The sequence below is a fragment of the Homarus americanus genome, unplaced genomic scaffold, assembly GCF_018991925.1.
Source record: "Homarus americanus isolate GMGI-L3 unplaced genomic scaffold, GMGI_Hamer_2.0 scaffold24260, whole genome shotgun sequence".
Taxonomy (NCBI): Eukaryota; Metazoa; Arthropoda; class Malacostraca; order Decapoda; family Nephropidae; genus Homarus; species Homarus americanus.
The window spans coordinates 3,400,888-3,420,858 of NW_024721079.1; the positions used below are offsets into that span (position 1 = coordinate 3,400,888).

The 19,971-nt window shown below is 44.3% G+C and overlaps 1 protein-coding gene across 1 annotated transcript in view; it reads right to left on the reverse strand.

The window, feature by feature from the left end:
• LOC121861445 overlaps positions 1-16,072 on the reverse strand; it is a 37,839-nt gene extending 21,767 nt beyond the window's left edge. Inside the window, exons 1-2 of the mRNA XM_042359179.1 lie at positions 15,924-16,072; positions 13,696-13,728 (exon numbers count right to left, since the gene is read on the reverse strand). Of these exons, the coding sequence (XP_042215113.1) occupies positions 13,696-13,728; positions 15,924-15,965 (75 nt within the window). The 5' untranslated portion in view covers positions 15,966-16,072. The remainder of the gene's footprint in view (positions 1-13,695; positions 13,729-15,923) is intronic.
• Positions 16,073-19,971: the final 3,899 nt, after the last annotated feature.

Below are 19,971 nucleotides of genomic sequence, written 5' to 3' on the forward strand. Positions count from 1 at the left end.
GTCATAGAATTAGAGCAGCAGCTTATGTTTTGTCTGTCCTTAGCCAGCAGTAAATACACATGCAAAATAACCATATCACATGTCAGCTCTATGTTAAAAACTGTGGTCGCACACAAGTGCCCCACATTTAGGTGGTGGTTGGCCCCGTTGGGTGGATCCCTTTCCCCTCTCCCAGCTTGGATGCGTTTGAGTATTCTCGGGGTTATTTACATAAACATACCAAATTTCAACTGTTGAAAAATCGTGGCCGCGCAGAGCAAAGGCACGTACAAAAAGCAATTTTTAATGAGGGGATTCCACTTTTGGAGACGGGGAGGTCGACCACTGGGTTCAAACCCCCCATAATTCCATCTTCGTAACACTTCTGTGGGAGCTACGACACGGGACCCAGTGTAATGATTCTCAAAAGGTTTATACAATTAATATTCCTCGTAACTGAAGATGTACGAGTGCATTTAACTAGCTGATTTAAGCTAAAACAAATGATTTTGTTTGGTATTAAGTGAACATATTTGTCTGAATCAGTCTAGGTTGGGCTCCCTGTACGATAACTTCCAATTTTCTCTCTCCAGAGATTTTAGGATTATTTACTTTTTATTAGCGTTTTGGTTATAGTGAGGTTTCTAAATAATTGAGTTGGGTAAAAGGGTGTTTGTACTTTTTATAAGTGCTGCTGTGGATGGAATATCCTTATGATTGCCAGATCGGTGGTAAGGGGTGATGACAGTAAGAGAATTGTTGTCGTGCTCTTAGAACCCCCGCCCACAGGTTAACCCACCAAAATTCCTTCTTTTGGAGACACTTCCGGGGTGCATGCGCATCTCCCATGTCAAATGTCACCTCTGTCTCTTCAAAACTGTAACCGCGAGAGAGAGACCCCCTATCACAAGGAAAGACAAGTGTACCACATTCATAGACATGACACCCCTGGATGACTCGCTCTCCCTTTGCCCTACCCTTAGTAGACACGCATGTAACCTTTGGGTGTAGCCCAGAGTGTGAGTGGTGGAGGAGACGTAGTCTTAAAACTCCCTCCAATGGCCGGAGTAGCTGTTCAAATATTTAGGTCAGAGACTTTTATCGTAAATTTTGCCTTAGTGGTTCCTCCACCCTTTCCTAAATCACCACCACCTTGCCCTACACCACCACCACCACCTTGCCCTACACCACCACGACCTTGCCCTACACCACCACCCTGCCCTGCACCACCACCCTGCCCTACACCACCACCACCTTCCCCTGCACCACCACCACCCCCTGCCTTGCACCACCACCACCCTACCCTGCACCACCACCACACCACCACCACCCCTGCACCACCAACACCTTGCCCTGCACCACCACACTGCCTTACACCACCACCACTTCCACCACACTGCCCTACACCACCACCAACACACTGCACCACCACCACCACACTGCCTTACACCACCACCTTGCCCTGCACCACCACCACCTTGCCCTGCACCACCACCACCTTGCCCTACCACCACCACTGCCCTGCACCACCACCACCTTGCCCTGCACCACCAACACCACACTGCCCTGCACCACCACCACCTTGCCCTGCACCACCAACACCACACTGCCCTGCACCACCACCACCTTGCCCTGCACCACCACACTGCCTTACACCACCACCCTTCCATACAACAACATTATATCATATCACTATAAAGTGTAATAATAATAATAATAATAATAATAATAATAATAATAATAATAATTAACGGTTTATTGAAAAACCATGGCAGCCGGAAGGCTGAAAATATATAGTTGCATAAATAATATACAATTAACATGAGTGATACAAATATGATATATAATAACTAGGTGACAGTGCAAAAAGTAAAATTGACTGGCAGTGAATAAACTGGTTGATTACGAGCTGTTGATAATTTTTACAATGGTTGGGACTGGGCTGTTCTTATAGCGATCAGTACGTGCTCGTATGGGCTAGATGTTGTTGTAGTGTCGAACAGCAATTCGCGGACGAGGGATCTCGGGTGGTAGTAGGAGCCGGTGTTGAGGATGGTGCAGAAACTTCTCACCAAATTTGCAGATGATGTCGTGGTGATGGTCAGAGAGAGCCGAGAGGGTCAGTGTGTTCAGCGCTTCTTGACATGTGGAGTAGGAAGGGGAGAGAATAATCTTGCATGCCCTCTTTTGCGCTTTTTCTCGGGGTTTACGTTGTGTGACATACATGGGACTGATGAAGCCATCTGAAACATGACGTAACTAGGGCGAAGACTCTGTGTTATCGTCCATCTTGACAGTTCAATTTATTAAATGACACATGACACTCCACTCCCATCCTCCCACCCCCCTAACGTGGAGTACACTGGGGTGGGGTTAAACCAATATTGCTGTAGTGATATAAATAACAATATGATAACTTAACCTAAACTTACCTTACCCAACGCCAACTTAACCTAACACCTAGAGAACCAAATATTAACTGAACCTTACTTGACATGTATCAGCCATCTCATCATAGATATTTTATCAATTACAAGGAAAGAGTGAATGCCGTAATAATAATAATAAAATTATTTACTAAGACTAACAATCATCTTAACATGACCAAGGTATGCCAATAATATTCTGTTAATTGCGCACGTACCCCAGGTCAGTAATACACCGCATGAGGGGCGCTCCACCCCCAGCACTACCCACGATGGTGTAAAGTGAGCGAGCAGAGGGAACCCGCCTACCCAACCTCATTTCGTTGAGGCGGACAAATACTTTAAACACACGGCCGACGGAGTGTTTAAAATAGATTTACAGTATATACCTTATCATACAAATATATTGGTGATATATTTGTACACAGACACCAGCAAACCGAGTCGTACCATATAAATAATTAGCACCATGTAAGAAGGAAGCCTCGATCTTCGTAACACTTGGCACCCATGAAAGAATGAAGCCTCGCTATTCCAGTGACAAAGTTGGTTTTCAAGTGGCTTCAAAATAGCCATCATGAGCAACAAAGTGAACACAGTTTGTATAGGTCATGTATTCAAGTCTGGCATGTAGCCACAACCTTCCTTTTTCCCGTAACATCATTCCTTTCCCTTGCCACACCCTGTCCTCTGCTCTTCTCCCGGCTACAATCTTCCTTCCTCGTTCGAAAGATGCTAGCGAACGCCCTTGAGAGATGTTGGCGAACGCTCAAAAATTACGACTTTGTAGATGGAGTAAACATGAGGCAAGGAGGGGGAGGAGCCTCTCAGGGTACGACCAAGGAGGGAGAACCTCACCATATGGCAACATGGCAGTGGATTTTATCACCTCACTATCTACCCCACTGCCACCCAGTCCACCCTACTTATACCCATTCCATCCCGTCGACCACCCATCCTCCCCCACCCATTCTCCCGCCGCCCGTTCCGTCCGCATCTCCACCCCATCTCACCCACCAGCCCTGCACATCCCTTAACCATCCTCCCTTCCAGTATGTCCGTCCCACTAAACGGCATGTCTTACTCAAACTGACTGCCAACACTCACCCCTCACATCTCATATACTGTATCGTGTGTGTATGATGGGTGGGCTGTGTCCTAAATACCAGTGTCAAGACGAATATAAACGTCTGAACAGGCACAGACACCAGTATACAAAATGGCTGGTGATTCTGTATTTTGATCTTAAATGAGCGTCTCTGGTTAACGTAGTGTCTTTGTATACTAATGACAGCACAGGACATTCTGACATCTTTGCTAAAGAGAAATTTTCATCCTGCGAGCCTCTTTGAACATCTGGCCTCTGACACCATAACAGCCAGACTCAGAGATACTTGCGTTGGATGTGGGTACAATACACTGTACACTAGTGGCTACAGCGAGTGCGTCAACCTAGCACTCGCTGGTAACATTCAGCTTCCTTGTAACGAAAAGAACAAAAGAGTGACAACAAAGAATACAAATATGTCAACCAAGAACACGAATATACAGTAAATATAAAGAACACGAATACTTCAAGATGGTGAATATGTAAACAATGAACTCGAATATGTCAACAAATAACATGAGTGAGTCAACATAAGACGAATATGGTAACACTAAATATACTAACACAAGACACGGAACAGAGAGCCCTCTGTCCCTTCCTACACGGGCGTCTCTCCTTCCCAGTACTTTGGCCCTCAACCAGCTGTATACGCACTACCCTCACCACATGAACGCTTGGTTATTGCGCAATGGCGCAGTGTGTCCTACTTCAGCGATGTATCATGTGTTGCTCCTTTAATCGCTGAGACAAAATGCAAGCATGAATTCTGCATGCTCTCCTGTTGGGCGCCTTTGCACATGATGCAAGGGGGTACCCAATGAACAAGCCCCCTCGCGGGCCAAATCTGAATCTGGTGAACACTTGCCCAGTTTTAGGATATTTAAAAAAAAAATCGAAGAGGCCAATATCACCCTGCTGACAACACCAAGCAGGAAAAAGAGAGGGTGAAAAGGTAAAAAAAAAAAATATGGAGAAACCAATCAAGCCTCCCCAAATTAACAGTGATGTCCTTGATATGAAGGGAAACCCAACCACTGGCAATCAATAACGAAAAGATAGAATATAGTTGCAGACAGCCTTCTGGTCCTCAGCTTATCCTCAGCAGGCTACTTTCACCATGTTCATACCAGAAAGGAAAGCGCAAAATAGTTGAATTAGAACTACGCCTGGTTACACAACTCATCACACCGATACTAACCTATCCAGCAGTACCTCGACACACTGTAAACACCACCTAAATAATGACACTATATGTGGTCCATAACTAAGCCCCGAGGTTCGGCACAGGCGAAAGATACCCCTACAACAGTACAGACCGAAATCCAGAAACTAGAAGTAAAACCCACCAACCAGCAGCTACACACCTTGGCAATTTGAGTAAGAACTACAAAGACTCCCACAAGAAAATGACAAGAACCATAGACTTCAGATACAATTATAAGTTGCCCCGCGAGCGGGCTAGTTTATTGGACTCTCCCTTGCATCCTGTGCAAGGCGTAGCGCAAAAAGTGTTTACAGCTCCCAACAGGGAAGCATGCAGAGTTCATGCCTGCCTAGTCGACTCGTGCATTTCAGGACGTAAGTGCCTGAAGGGCCATGGATTTCATCGGAAAGTTACATATAGTGACAGGAGGAGTGTGTGGGGGAGAATTCCCGATACACTACCCTCTGTACATCTGTTTATGGCAAGGCGTGGCAAGTCCCTAATAAGTCAAATGCCAGGCCTGTCTGCAGGAGGAGAGATGTATTCCATGCATCATGGGGTCAAGTTTATCAGGTACCCACTTGCAAAAGCATTACAGCATCCAACAGAGAAGCTTGCAGAGTTCATGCTCACCTTCTTGTACGTAATGTAAACGATGGGTAGACGAAGTGTGTTGTTTTCAAGTTACAGGTGGTAAAGTAAGAATAAGTGTATATAAGGAGGATTTCCTGGACAGTTAGCCTGTTTATGGCAAAGCGAGGCAGGCCACAGGTCCCTAATAACTGTCACTAGGAAGAGGGATATTTGGTCAAGAAAGGATGTGGCATGAGAGAATGGGCACGGTGGGGTGGAAGGAGGTACACTAAATTTGACAATATTGAGGAATATACTTTAGTATTTTGTGATGCGGAGGCGTCAGGGGCAGGGTGCTGGAAGTGCACACGGCAACTCGGGTGACGCCCCCGGATCCATTAAGAAGGACTATTTAGGGAGGGGGCGGGGGGCAGATTAGAGGCTGGAGCAAACTTAATTGACGATGAAAGGACAAGTCGGGCACGTGGCGAGTGTGAAGGCAGAGTGGTCAAGGTCCGCCAGGGGACGAATCAGCAGTGTTGGACGGGGAGTAACAGTACAGTAACAGGCGAGTGGCGGCAAAGGTCGCCATAGTTTGCTGTAGTTCGTTGATAAGGGTAAAGAGGCCTGCATATGGCTGTGCAAACCAACAACTCTTCTCCTCCCAGTGCCGCTCAAGTTCATGCAGGGTGGACAGGACACTTGTCTCTGGGGGAGTAGAGAACCGCGAGTGGGAGGCAGGGCGGCGTCAGGGTACAGACGACAGGAATCAGAAGTTAAGAAACCTGAAGGAGACCATCACCACCCTCAATCGTTACGGCCAGGCATGATACAACCTCTTTGTAAGGTCATCGTAATACGAAATATGGCCTTAAAACTCCAGTATATGTGATAGGGTAGGCTGTCTAGTGCTAGTACCTACAACTAGCCCAATGTATAAAGTCGCCACGTTATTACCTTATCTAGTCAACAGCAAGGATCAAGCCCCACCAACTTCCATCTCCATTTCTTCAATTTCCGAATTATCAGTACCCTTCCTTCTCTAATCTTCTATTTCTGTCAAGATTCGTAACGTAACTGTAATGTTACAATGACGTAGTTGTTATTTTCATGTTTTACCGCCAAGACAAAATTCTCTGTCGCTATTACTCATGACACGCTATCATGTTCCTTCCAGGCACAGCCTCAAGTTCCTGCCGCAGCCACCATCACCAACGCAGCCGCCCTCTCTCTCCTCCCTCTACTTTCCCTCTCATCCAACCCTCACCCTACCTCTACACACTCCCTCTCCCCCTTCCACACACACTCCTTCCTCACCCCTCGTCCCCCCTCTCCTCGTCTAACGTGCAGCGGCGTTATAAGGTGAGGCGTGCAACACACACACACACACACACACACACACACACACACACACACACACACACACACACACACACACACACACACACACACACACACACACACACACACACACACACACACAGCAGAATACAGTACCTAAGTTCTATTAACTGTTGGCCACAACTCCCTATACTAGGTATGCCGTAATGGTATATACGAAGCTACTAAGTATACTCAATAGGAAGTGTGTGCAGTAAGCAGTAAATACGCATCCGGTACCTCAGCGGTCTTAGTAATGTTTTAGACACATGGTCCGGTCATCACCCGGGTGTTTCAGTCATTCAGGGATAACAGAATATTTACAGCAGATCATTTATAGACCAACATCTTTGTAAATTCTCCCCGAGTTCAATATTATAGCTGTTATTAATATAGAGAGACATGGGTTAAATATTTCTCGGGTTATGCCTTTGGTAACTGTGACTACCTGTTATCCCCCCACCTGCCTGCCGTCAAGGCCAGGCTCACGGCCACAAGCCACTGTCTGCTACATTTCGCGCTTCACCAAACATTTACAGCGAGTTACTCGGTGAAGACACTCATCATTGACTATCAAGAAGTCGTGTTAGGTTACATCCACTTTGTATCTATGTTCTTCTGGCTAAATAAATTGTTTCAATATCAATATCCTATGGCATGTTCGCCCTAATAATTCTAAATATTAATGAGTACACATCGTCTTACTTCCACTTAGGCCAGCAGACACTAGCGTAAGTAACCTTTTCTCTCACCGATCAATACCAAGACGCCCCATATCCCGCCCCCATAGAGTGACAACAGTCATAGATAAGCGTGAGAGACTGGGGTGACTGTGGGTTTCCCGGAAATGTTGACTGTAAGGTACTGTTACCACAATAGCCTCTTACCACGCACAACACTCCCCACCAGCTGGAACGTGTGACCCATTGGCTGGCACGAGAAACAGCATTACTGGAACTCTTAACAGGCCCACACTCAACATAAGCAATCTCTTAACAGGGCCACACTCGACGTACGTAATCTCTAACAGGGCCACACTCGGCATAAGCAATCTCTAACGAGGCCACTCAACAAACAATTTCTAACAGGGCCACACTCGACATAAGCAATCGCTAACAGGGCCACACTCGACAGAAGCAGTCTCTAACGGCCACACTCGACACAAGCAATCTCTAACAGGGCCAAACAACATAGGCAATCTCTAACGGGGCCACACTCGAAATAAGCAATCTCTAACAGGGCCGCACTCAACAAACAATTTCTAACGGCCACACTCGACATAAGCAATCGCTAACAGGGCCACACTCGACACAAGCAATCTCTAACAGGGCCACACTCGACAATAAGCAATCTCTAACAGGGCCACACTCGACACAAACAACCTCAAATAGAGCCACACGCGACTCAAACTTCTAACAGGGCCACATTCTCCTCCCCAAGGCTGGCGTCGACAGTCCACGCCTGCACGCACCAGACTTTAAGCCTATTTCTCCAACCTAATGCAATTTTTATTATTTTGCATAAAAAGCCCATAAACCCAAATTCCTACTATCTCTATCACCACTACCACAAATACCACAAGTACAAATACTCCCACTACCACTAGTGTTATCACTAATACCATTACCCCTACGACCACAACTACTTTTGCCACCAATACCACCGCACGCGCCACTGTCACCACTATAACCACCCAGGGTTAGGTAATGGGTGGATGAGTGTTCAACATGGTGGCTTGAGTGTCCAGAATGAGTTGCCGTAGTAGGATTAAGATTTGCTTAGGAACTGCCGGCACGAGTTGACAGTGATACCAACCTTGGACACACACACACACAGTAGGGTTGAATACTGCACTTGCTGGTCAGGCTTCTGGTGTTGGAGAAGACTGCCACCCTATCTCCCGCCTCCAGGTGCTCGCAGAAGAGGACAGGAGTAGTGATAAGGATCACCAAGTAGAGAAACTTAAACGACGATTTTTTTTAAACTTCCACATGAACATAACTGAGAATGATTTGGCGGACTGCGTTGATTCCCTCTGCCCGAGACAAGTACAGGGACGGCACCTCTGCCCGAGACAAGTACAGGGACGGCACCTCTGCCCGGGACAGGTACAGGAACACCACCTATGCCCGAGACAGGTACAGGAGCAACACCTCTGCCTGAGACATGTACAGGAACGGCACCTCTGCCCGGGACAGGTACAGGAACACCACCTATGCCCGAGACAGGTACAGGAGCAACACCTCTGCCCGAGACATGTACAGGAACGGCACCTCTGCCCGAGACAGGTACAGGAACGGCACCTCTGCCCGAGACAGGTACAGGAGCAACACCTCTGCCTGAGACATGTACAGGAACGGCACCTCTGCCCGAGACAGGTACAGGAACACCACCTACGCCCGAGACAGGTACAGGAGCAACACCTCTGCCTGAGACATGTACAGGAACGGCACCTCTGCCCGAGACAGGTACAGGAGCAACATCTCTGCCCGAGACCGGTACAGGAACAGGCCACACAAGCAATACATCACCACAACACCGTTACATGGTAAGCGCACTTAAGGGAACTAGTGTTGTATCGGAGAACGAAAGTGATTTCCAGGTTTTTGTAACTGAATGAGTATGAGTAAGTGATAAGGAGTCAGGACGCGTGAGAATGAGTGATTGTGAGGATGAGTGATTATTCGTGAGGATGAGTTATAGTGAGGATGAGTGATTGTGAGGATCAGTGATTATTCGTGAGGATGAGTGAGCATAAAAGTGATGACTGAGTTTGAGTGAGGATGAGCATTCCTCGCTGAGTCATCAATATGTACCGGGATGACGGCCGAGCCTTAACCAACCCAAAGCAGCACGTTGATTCTGTGTGACGGGGCAGTGGTGAGTGTACTGTATGTGACGGGGCAGTGGTGAGTGTACTGTATGTGACGGGGCTGGTGTGTGTGTGACATGACAGTGGTGGGTGAGGGTGACGCCCCAGTGGTGGGTTAAGGTGTAGGTAAACAGCCTGCACTGCTTACTTACTTCGCTTCAATTAGCCTTAATAAGCTAAGGTGTTTACCCAGTTGCTATTTAAGCTGATGTTGTTAGTAAGGAGAGGATAGGTGCTAATTGACAAGACCCGGGTAGTGTACATAACTCGGCCTTGATGAACGTGTGCTTCTGGCGTGCTGTCATTACGCTCCTGACACTATTCAATAATTAGCACTTGTAAACTTGATTTTTTTTTTTAAGAAAGTGAACATTATTACTCTAAAAAAAGCTCTAAGTCCGATCATGACAAGTCTACGGTACCGAAGTTTCAAACTGAAACACTTTTAATTACATAGAGGAGAACGGTACTGTTTTATTGTACTCGGCAGTTATAGCACTCTCTACACTACACCTTCCACAACACGGAAGAGGACATGTTTGAACCCCAATGGAGACGATTGAGGTAATAATGAAGATTGGTGATGCTTAATTAAAATCCTGACGCAGAAGTCATTCTCAGTTTTGCACAATAAATCAGAGCTAGAGACTACAACAGGTTGTCAGGGACCAGAGTATCAACATCCAGGGCTCTTCAGTGTGTTGCTAGCAAGTGCAGCATATGTCAAGGAAAAACAAGTGGAAGGTTTTATGGTATAACTGGACAAGTTCCTCAATAAATATTCCTCATCACTTATACTGAGAAGAATGTATCGTCCTGCGGGCAGTAAGCAACCAGGTCAACACCTGGTTGTTCGTCTGTAGGGAGTCCCATATGGCATCACGAAAATTGTGACCAAGTCCCAGGTTACTGATCTGACTTTCTGCCACATTTACACACAATTGCAGGGTCTCAATTGTTTTTCTTACTTTGACAACACAACATACATATATTGTTTCTCACTATTGATCTTTTTTTCATTTTTGTATTTCTTTATGGTTTATTATTATTATTATTATTATTATTATTATTATTATTATTATTATTATTATTATTATTATTATTATTATTATTATTAATATTATTATTATTATTGCATTTCGCACCCCAGGCCCCGATGTGGGTCAGTGACCTGCGCCTGGGTGGGAAAATCCCAGTAAAAAAAGAAAAAGGAAGCTAAGTGGTACCGAAACATTAGCGACAGGAAGTTGGAGTATAATTACAGGACACAACGCACCCTAAAGTAGTGACTAAATCAAGGATATAACGCCTAGTGTGAAGCATAGTGTGTAGAAGGCGGGCTAGTGTGCGGTGTACTGTGTGGAGAGTGGGCTAAGGTGCCGTATTGTGTGGGGGCAGTGTACGGCATAGTGTATGAGGGCGCAGTGTACGGCATAGTATGTGGGGAGGGCGCAGTGTACGGCATAGTATGTGGGAGGGCGCAGTGTACGGCATAGTATGTGGGGAAGTCGCAGTTTACGACATAGTATGTGGGGGTGCAGTGGCATGTGGGGAGGGTGGTGTACGGCATGTGGGGAGGGTGCAGTGTACGGCATTGTATGTGGGAGGGCGCAGTGTACGGCATTGTATGTGGGGAGGGCGCAGTGTACGGCATTAGTATAGTATGTGGGAGGGCGCAGTGTACGGCATAGTATGTGGGGAGGGCGCAGTGTACGGCATAGTTTGTCGGGAGGGCGCAGTGCACGGCATAGTATGTGGGGAGGGCGCAGTGTACGGCATAGTATGTGGGGAGGGCGCAGTGTACGGCATAGTTTGTCGGGAGGGCGCAGTGCACGGCATAGTATGTGGGGAGGGCGCAGTGTACGGCATAGTATGTGGAAGGCGGCCAGTGACAGGGTATCCACCATGCGAGTGTTGTAGGAGGCGCGCCACACAGGATATCCACAAGGGAACTTCCAAATTATGTTCTACTTTTTGCTAGGAGCGGCGGCGCTGTAGCTGAGGGTCGCCTTCACTTTACGCACCATTCAGATTTGCCCCGCGAGGGGGCTAGTTTACTGGGCGCCCCCTTTGCATCCTGCTCAAGGCAAAGCGCAAAAGCATTTACAGCGTCCAATAGGAACGCTTGCGGAGTTCATGCTTGCCTTCTTGACTCGTGCAAATTAGGACGCAAGTGCCTGATGGGCCATGAATTATGCCGGCAAATTACATATAGTGACAGGATGAGTGTGTGGAGTCTGTCCAGATCGTAACTGCTGGCGGAAAAGTTTGAGACAAGATGTCACTAGTCCTCAGCTTATTTTAGTTTGGTAGACTCGAAGTCGTCATTGTGTCTACCCGAAAAGAATAGTTGTTCAGAAATTATTGGAGAATACTCACTGACAGGAAGTCAAAATCCCCAGACATGGAGGACAGGAATGACTCGTACTGCTTAGTGGCCCTTACCGCTAACACGCATCGCTCCCTGGGTTAATGACTCCATGGGATTCATCATCCTATGCACATCTCAATACGTGTGTGGTGAATTAATTAAAAATACGAATCTTCCCTGCATGGTGAAGGTAGAAATTTAGAAGAAAAAAAACAGATTCTAGAACTAAATTCTTTTACACGCCCGAGTCTATTATTTTAGCCACAAATGGCGCTTTACTGATTTACAGGGATTTGGTGCAGTCTCGGACACAAGTATGAGTTAGTTCTTTGAAATAATTCCACATAATACAAGGACTTTTGTTCACAAGTATACTCCTTCCTCGCACGTCACCTGCACGCTAGTGTGTATGTACACCACCCACTACCCACTCGGACCTGTCAGCGGGTACTTTTAACTTGCTTCTTCACCGCTACTTAATACGCTTTCTGCAACACCGTGACAGAAATTTTAACTTCACTCCCCCTTGATCCACCCTGCGCTGGCCTTGCTGCACCACGCACCAGCAGGGTATCCCCTCCCCTTCCTCCTCCAGCGTCACACACCGGTACTCACCAGTCATCACGCTGTGTGGTTCATGCTCCCTAAAGTTACTGTACTAACAGCCACTGGAGTCGCCATATTCACAAACTCCCACCCTCAATGGAACCAGAAGCAGCGTATTACTGACTAGAGTGAACGTGTGTGTGTTTACGAATATAATAGAAACAGACAGAGACGAGGGCACCTCACAGTCTCACAAAACTGTAACGAATTTTCTTCCTCACTCTCACACACACGCCAAAAAACAAGGGCAGGAAATAGACCGGTGTGAGGCTGCGGGCGTCACCAACAGGTGGGGGGCGTGTCCCTCCGGCAGGGAAGGACCACTACTTATGTCTGTGTGGCGGAGGGAGTCGGTGACAGACACATAAACACACGTCAAGACCTTTCTTCCAGCACCCGAGCTCAAGAATCTTGTGGCAGCTGTGTTTGTAGTTAAGTTGCCAATTTATTAATATAATTTCCTTCATTATTTAAGAAAATATATGAAGGTTCGGAAACTTCTCACGATCTAAAATAATGATGAATAGTTTAGTTTGATAAAAATGTTACCTTTGGATTGTTTAATACTTATCCTGAAAGTGATACAGCCAAAAATATATTCACCAATCACAATCACCTTTACATACAGCCTTACTTTACCAAGTATTGCCAGGTAAAATTGCCAGTACAAGACCTAGGGTGGGGTAAGAGCATCTTTTGTTGACTGTACTTCCTCGGAGTAGCAACTGATAGGCTCGGTGGGCTGTATGGTCGAGGTGGGCTGTATGGTTGAGGTGGGCTGTATGGTCGAGGTGGGCTGTATGGTTGGTGAGGGTCAACGGCCGGGCCCTGACTGTGTCCCCGACGAGTGGCTGACTTTCACCTGCTGTACTGTTGGCCAGGCTGGGGGAGGGTGAAGAACACTGGGTGGAGGAGGATGATGAACGCTGGGTGGAGGAGGATGAAGAACACTGGGTGGAGGAGGATGATGAACACTGGGTGGAGGAGGAGGATGAACACTGGGTGGAGGAGGATGAAGAACACTGGGTGGAGGAGGAGGATGAACACTGGGTGGAGGAGGAGGATGAACACTGGGTGGAGGAGGAGGATGAACACTGGGTGGAGGAGGATGATGAACACTGGGTGGAGGAGGATGATGAACACTGGGTGGAGGAGGATGAAGAACACAGTACTCACCAAACTGAGGATCCCGATGATCTTGGTTCCGACCTGCGGGTAAGAAGGAAGTAACGGTCAGTAACAATATTGGCATCAACACATACTAATGAATAGCTGCAAACAACATTTACCTCCCATGTATAGTTATATGTATACTGCACATTCATACAGAGAGAGAGAGAGAGAGAGAGAGAGAGAGAGAGAGAGAGAGAGAGAGAGAGAGAGGCCACTTCATGCTCTGGTTGGCGACACATGTTACCTGTAAATCAACAATAACTAGCATCAACATCACATTGAGGCTCTACTTTACACGTATATTTGTAAATAATTAAGTCAAATTGTTACCCATTTCCTTATACTCTTCAATTACCAGGCATATGCATCATACAAACGTTTCTGAATCAGTACCCAGACCCTTAATGCCATCTGCCACATTTTGTATACATTAGGTAAAACTACTTCGTATCACCTGAAGATCAGCCTCCACCCAGCTTATTTCACCTTAAGAATAACCCCCCTGTTGCTAACTTAAACTAGCCCTATGATTAACTAGACTAATGCTAACCTAACTCTCAAGGTGTTTTAATTATCAGGTGAAATGAGTTGGGAAGTTATCTTCAGGTGATCTACTACTCTTTCGGCACCCGAGACTTTCCTGAGAAAATATTTCCTTAGAGCAATATCTAAATTTGAGTTAATGTGATTATGACTGACGTAAGACGGGGGGCGGGGAGCACAGCCACGCCGTATAAGGCAGCCCCACACACACAGGTCACACACCTCACCTTCACCCAACCTTCCTCATTCCTGCCTGCCAGAGAACAGACGCATCCGAGACTTTTCCTACTGTCTGTTTATTTACTTATTGATGTGGGGTATTTATTAACCTTTCTTCGTTCGTGTATCAACAGTTGACTGAGGCGAGGACGTAGTTACTGATTACATCTGACTACCTGCTCACTGAACTATAAAACATAACTTAATCCAACCTCACCTTATCTAACCAAGGTTAACCTAACATTACCTAAACTAACATAACCTTATCTAAAGCCAACGCATCCTGATTTAGCCTACCCTAGCCTAATGATCCTTAATCCAACACAAACGAAGTTAACTCAGCCCAACCTTATTATAGCCTAACAACCCAACCTAGTCTAATTCATAGTGAACTATAGGCAGCCAGGGTACTATAGGTAGCCAGGGTACTAGTTACTGGGCAGTCAGGGCACTAGGCAGCCAACACAGGATATAATATTAATAAGGTATATCATTACACTTCTAAACGAGTTGATCGCCTCATGCAGACAACCTCGCATCCACATTAATATTTACCGTTGTAGGAGTGGAAATAATGAGTAACACTTTCCTCAAAATAGAAATTAGCGTTAAACCGAACTGCATAAAAGAGAATTAAACGAAACTACCGGCCCGATGCTTAGTTGAATAGTACATGCACAGCATTTTAACGTGCGACATATTCCAGGAAAATCCCGTGCATGCACATATTATATAACTGCGAGGTATATCGCAACAAAAGGATCCAGTAAGCCAAGCGGTACAGAATCTGTAACCAATGCAGCAGAAGTCAGCAACAACCGAGATCGAATGCACAATACCGTGCAGTGCACCTCCTACTGTGGTGCTGGGGCAGCCCAGTTTCTTCACCCTCCATCAACCAAGATCCTTCCCAGCATCCAACACCGAGGAGAAAACCTTACCGCCGCCGCCACGCCCTCACCAACAACTAAGGGTTAAGAACAGAGGTGGCACAGCTAAGAGTAGATAACCATACGTCATGCCAGGCAGACGAAAAATCCCCTTCGCCACCACCATTATACTTCAGTGGCCGCCCTCCAGAGAACAACATCCACTTATTGATGGAGAAGCAATCACCGTCGGAGAAAAGCTAAAAGCCAGAGAAGAACCGACTGTTGCCACTCCTTGACCCACGCCACGCCACAACTCACAGGCCTTCTTGAAGAGTATGTTACTAAGTAGGCCACGCCCTCCCGCCCCAACGTTCCCATAACAATACCGCGCTTTGGACGATAATTGCTCAAGTTACCTTTTACTATATACCACATTACAAGTATGTGCTAAGGCCAAGACAAACTCAACAACTAACGTAAAATTCCTTTAAATGCCCAGAGGTAATGAATGTACTGTTGCTCGGAGACCAATCACCTTATCTATCACCAACAAAACCGTTAAACATTACAGAATTACTGCAGAAATTGGTTACTCACCTTAAGGTCGAAAATGAAACAGCATCCACTCAAAACAGGCATCGTTAAATAATTATGCCTTAAGTTTTTCACAAACAGATGAGCGTCGATACACCCTCTCAACTCGGCGGTCTGTCTCCAACTGCTTCAACTGGCCAATCGTGAGCTTACCCTGGCTGGAGGGGGAGGGGGTGGGAGGGAGCCTGGTATATGGAGGGTGGAGGCAGGGCATTGGGCGGGACTTCGTCGGCGTGTATGTTGGGGGGGAGGAGATGAAAAGAAGGGGGTGGGGGTCATGGAGAGGTGGGAGGGTGGGGATACACGGCTCAGCGAGTTAGCGTTACTGTACCGCCACCAAGAACTCGTCGTAGTGTGTGTGTGTGTGACTCCCTCACGCACACTTGTTTGTGGACATAACCCGAATTACATAATGACATAAACTGTGTTTAGAAATACTTGTAACTGTTAATAATAGAGATAAGTTATAGGTAGCTACCAAACAGGGAGGTACTACCGCTGGGAAGATATTAGAAGCATATTATGGTATAATGGTAGACCCTGCTGCCATATGGCATCACGAAAATTGTGACGAGTCCCAGGTTGCTCATCTGACTTTCTGCCACATTTACACACAATTGCAGGGTCTCAATTGTTTCTCTTACTTTGACAGCACAACATACATATATTGTTTCTTACTATTGATCTTTTTTTAATTTTTGTATTTATTATTATTATTATTATTATTATTATTATTAGTAGTAGTAGTATTATTATTATTATTATTAGTGTTGTTAGCATTATTGTTATAAATTTATTTTTAATTTTGTATTTTGAATTACAAATTTTATTTACTTTGAACTAATTATTATTATTATTATTATTATTATTACATTTTGCCCCCACTCCCCGATGTGGGTCAGTGACCTGTGCCCGGGTGGAGCCCATTCCTGTAAACAAAAATAAAAATAAAAATAAACTCCGACCACAAGTAAACTAAATGAAAATTATTTTCTGTAATTTATCACACCAAATCAACAGTTTGACAACTAATCTTTGAGATAAAAAATCTAAGCACACTAACACATACTGTATATGCTTCAGAAACATAACCGCCCCTTTTCATCTGAAAATTACAATACTTTTTCTTTAATGCAGTATTGTACTCAGGGTTTTTGTACAGTGAAAAGTAATTTCTGTTCGCATACTTCTTCACATCACAAGTACACAAACTGTTTGAGAAAATGGTCTACATGTGACATACCAAAATGACTGTTAAGGCACAACAAAACAAGTTATAATAAATTTTCGTATTAAGTCATAAGTAACGTAAAGGCAACCTTCAAATAGATAAATTACACGGAATATCACTCTCTCATGATTACACCAAGTAACATAATCGTTCACTCTTACCGCTCATATGGTCCAGGAACATTGCCTCATGTTCATATACAGGTAATCACATTCTAAGCCACAATCATCGGGGAGTGACTTCTGAATTTTCTAAAGTGGAAAAGAGATCAAAACAAGACTAGGTCAAGCAAAAACAACAGTTAATAATTTAAAAGACCTAATAAAAAAGGGACATTAATTTAAATTGGAGAAAAAGGCTGCTGAAATACTATGTACTGTATAGTCAGAACTGTTGTATGGGTCAGAAGAGTGGACACTTTCAGCAGATAATACCAGAAAGAGGTTAGAGGCCTCTGGTGCTAGAGGATAATGTTACAAATAAGTTACACTGACAGGAAAACAAATGAAGAAATACTAAGATTAGCAAAAACTTCAAGAAAAAATACTTGAAATATAATGAAAAGGTCAAAATTTGATACTTTGGTCATATAATTAGGGATTGGTGGATAATAGTACAGATGTTAATGGGGATAATTTGGGGTAGGAGAGCCAGGGGAAAACAGAGACTTGGATGAATGAATTAAATTGAGTCCCCAGAGAGATGCAAGATCTCGGAGGATTGATAAAAACAATTCGAAAACGTTAAGAGTGTAGTGATTGAGTGATTGAAAGTGGGTTGCTGGTTTTTGGACCGCGTTGAAAGCAAGCTGTTTGTGTGACATGAAACTTACATCCCATCAACTGTCTCCTCTAATGAAGTAAATACACTTCCCCGAAAACACACATATTAGGATACCTTATATAGACGAGGCATTAGCTATCTTAAACGTACATATTATTAGTGGTTGGGCTGGAAAACAAAAGAAACTTGGAGTACAGAATATTAAGATCTATTGATATATTTCTCTAATGATGATTAGCGAAGACTGAGAGGATGAGGGACACAGGAGATCTAGTGTTGACAGCTGTCATGTCAGGAGAGTAGGTGCTAGTACTGGGCTACTGGTTCCTATAGTGGTACATTGAGCACATCGTATGCAGTATTATTGCATACGATGTGTTCAATCCTATGTCTCTCGCTCAATTTGTTGTGGTCTACCATAAAATGTAAGAAGAAAATAGTAAGTTCTTTTTCTTCAATCACGGTGCATCTTATATAAAATGTTGTCAGCTGTACTTAGGTATACACGGAAAGCTTGTGTTCAATAAATAATATTAAGAGACAAATTTGAATCTGAATTGTATTTATGCTGACGAAGATGTAAGGGAATACTCAGGTGTGTGAGTGTACCTTTAAGTCTAAGTACACCTAAACCTACCTAACCTTACCTGAGTTACCTTACAATTTCCGATTACAATTTTAGTTATGTGTTTGCTTATTCTCTCTCCACTTGTCAGCTTACATATTTTTAGTAAATACTTGACATGCATAGGCTTTTGAATGTACACCTGAATAATACAGGTGCCGGTATTGTTTAAATCTGGACTTAATAAAACCTTACTTGACGCTGCCACAACATTCTCTGGCAAGTTATCAACGAGTTCACGACTCATTTTCCATGTTGTTGTTATAGCTGTTGTTAGAACTGCACTTCATCAACTAAGGTCTTTAAGTGCGTGACAAGGTCAGCACATACACTATCCCAACAGCATCCAAAAAATTATGAGATATAAAAAGTCTCTTATGTTTCCAAAGAAGTAAACCCTGACAGTTCGTTTAGTACTGATAACCTCTTTACGTAAGAACATCAAAATGAAGAAAACTGCAACAGACCTATTGGCCCAGTCTAGGCAGTCAAGTTTATATCCAACCCATTGCCACTCATTATTTATCATTTCACCACTTATATATATATATATATATATATATATATATATATATATATATATATATATATATATATATATATATATATATATATATTTCATGTAGATCCAAATGAAAACGTGGATAAGATAAATCTTGGTATAAAGAACAAAGACGAAAGTTAAGGTGCTTCGTTGTTTCCCTTTCCGTGTGATTTTATCAAGATATATATATATATATATATATATATATATATATATATATATATATATATATATATATATATATATATGTGTGTGTGTGTGTGTGTGTGTGTGTGTGTGTGTGTGTGTGTGTGTGTATGTTATCGAATTAATGATGGTGTTTAGTAATGTGTTCCAGTTATTCACAACTCTATTTCGAATCAACTGCCTGCCGAAATCCTTCATTACTAAAAATTTATATAATTTAAAACCATTGCTACGCATTTGCTCCGGATTTTATGTTCTAAGCACCTTTGCCATAGTATCTTTAACCACATCACTTAAAAAAAATTATACGTTAAAGACCTATTTTTGTTTAGTCAACAAATTTACTTATGTTGCTGTCAACCCCTATATTTATGTCGATAACGTATATAATCAATAGTAGCGGTCAGAGTATTGAGTGGGGAGATTCTGTATGGCAGTAATCTGAATGCCCTACTCCTGACGTTCATCCTCACCTATGCGTCTGTTGACCTGTCAGTGTGTTGACTCGCGAGTGTGGTGATGTGAGAGTATTTAGGAATCTATGGGTCCCTTTGGCGACCTAGGCGTTTGTCGGCCTGTGAGTATATTTGGTGATCTCTGAATATGTTTGGCGACCTCTGTGTGTGTGTGTTTTGGTGACTTGAGAATGTCTTTGGTGTCCTGTAAATATGTTTGGTGATCC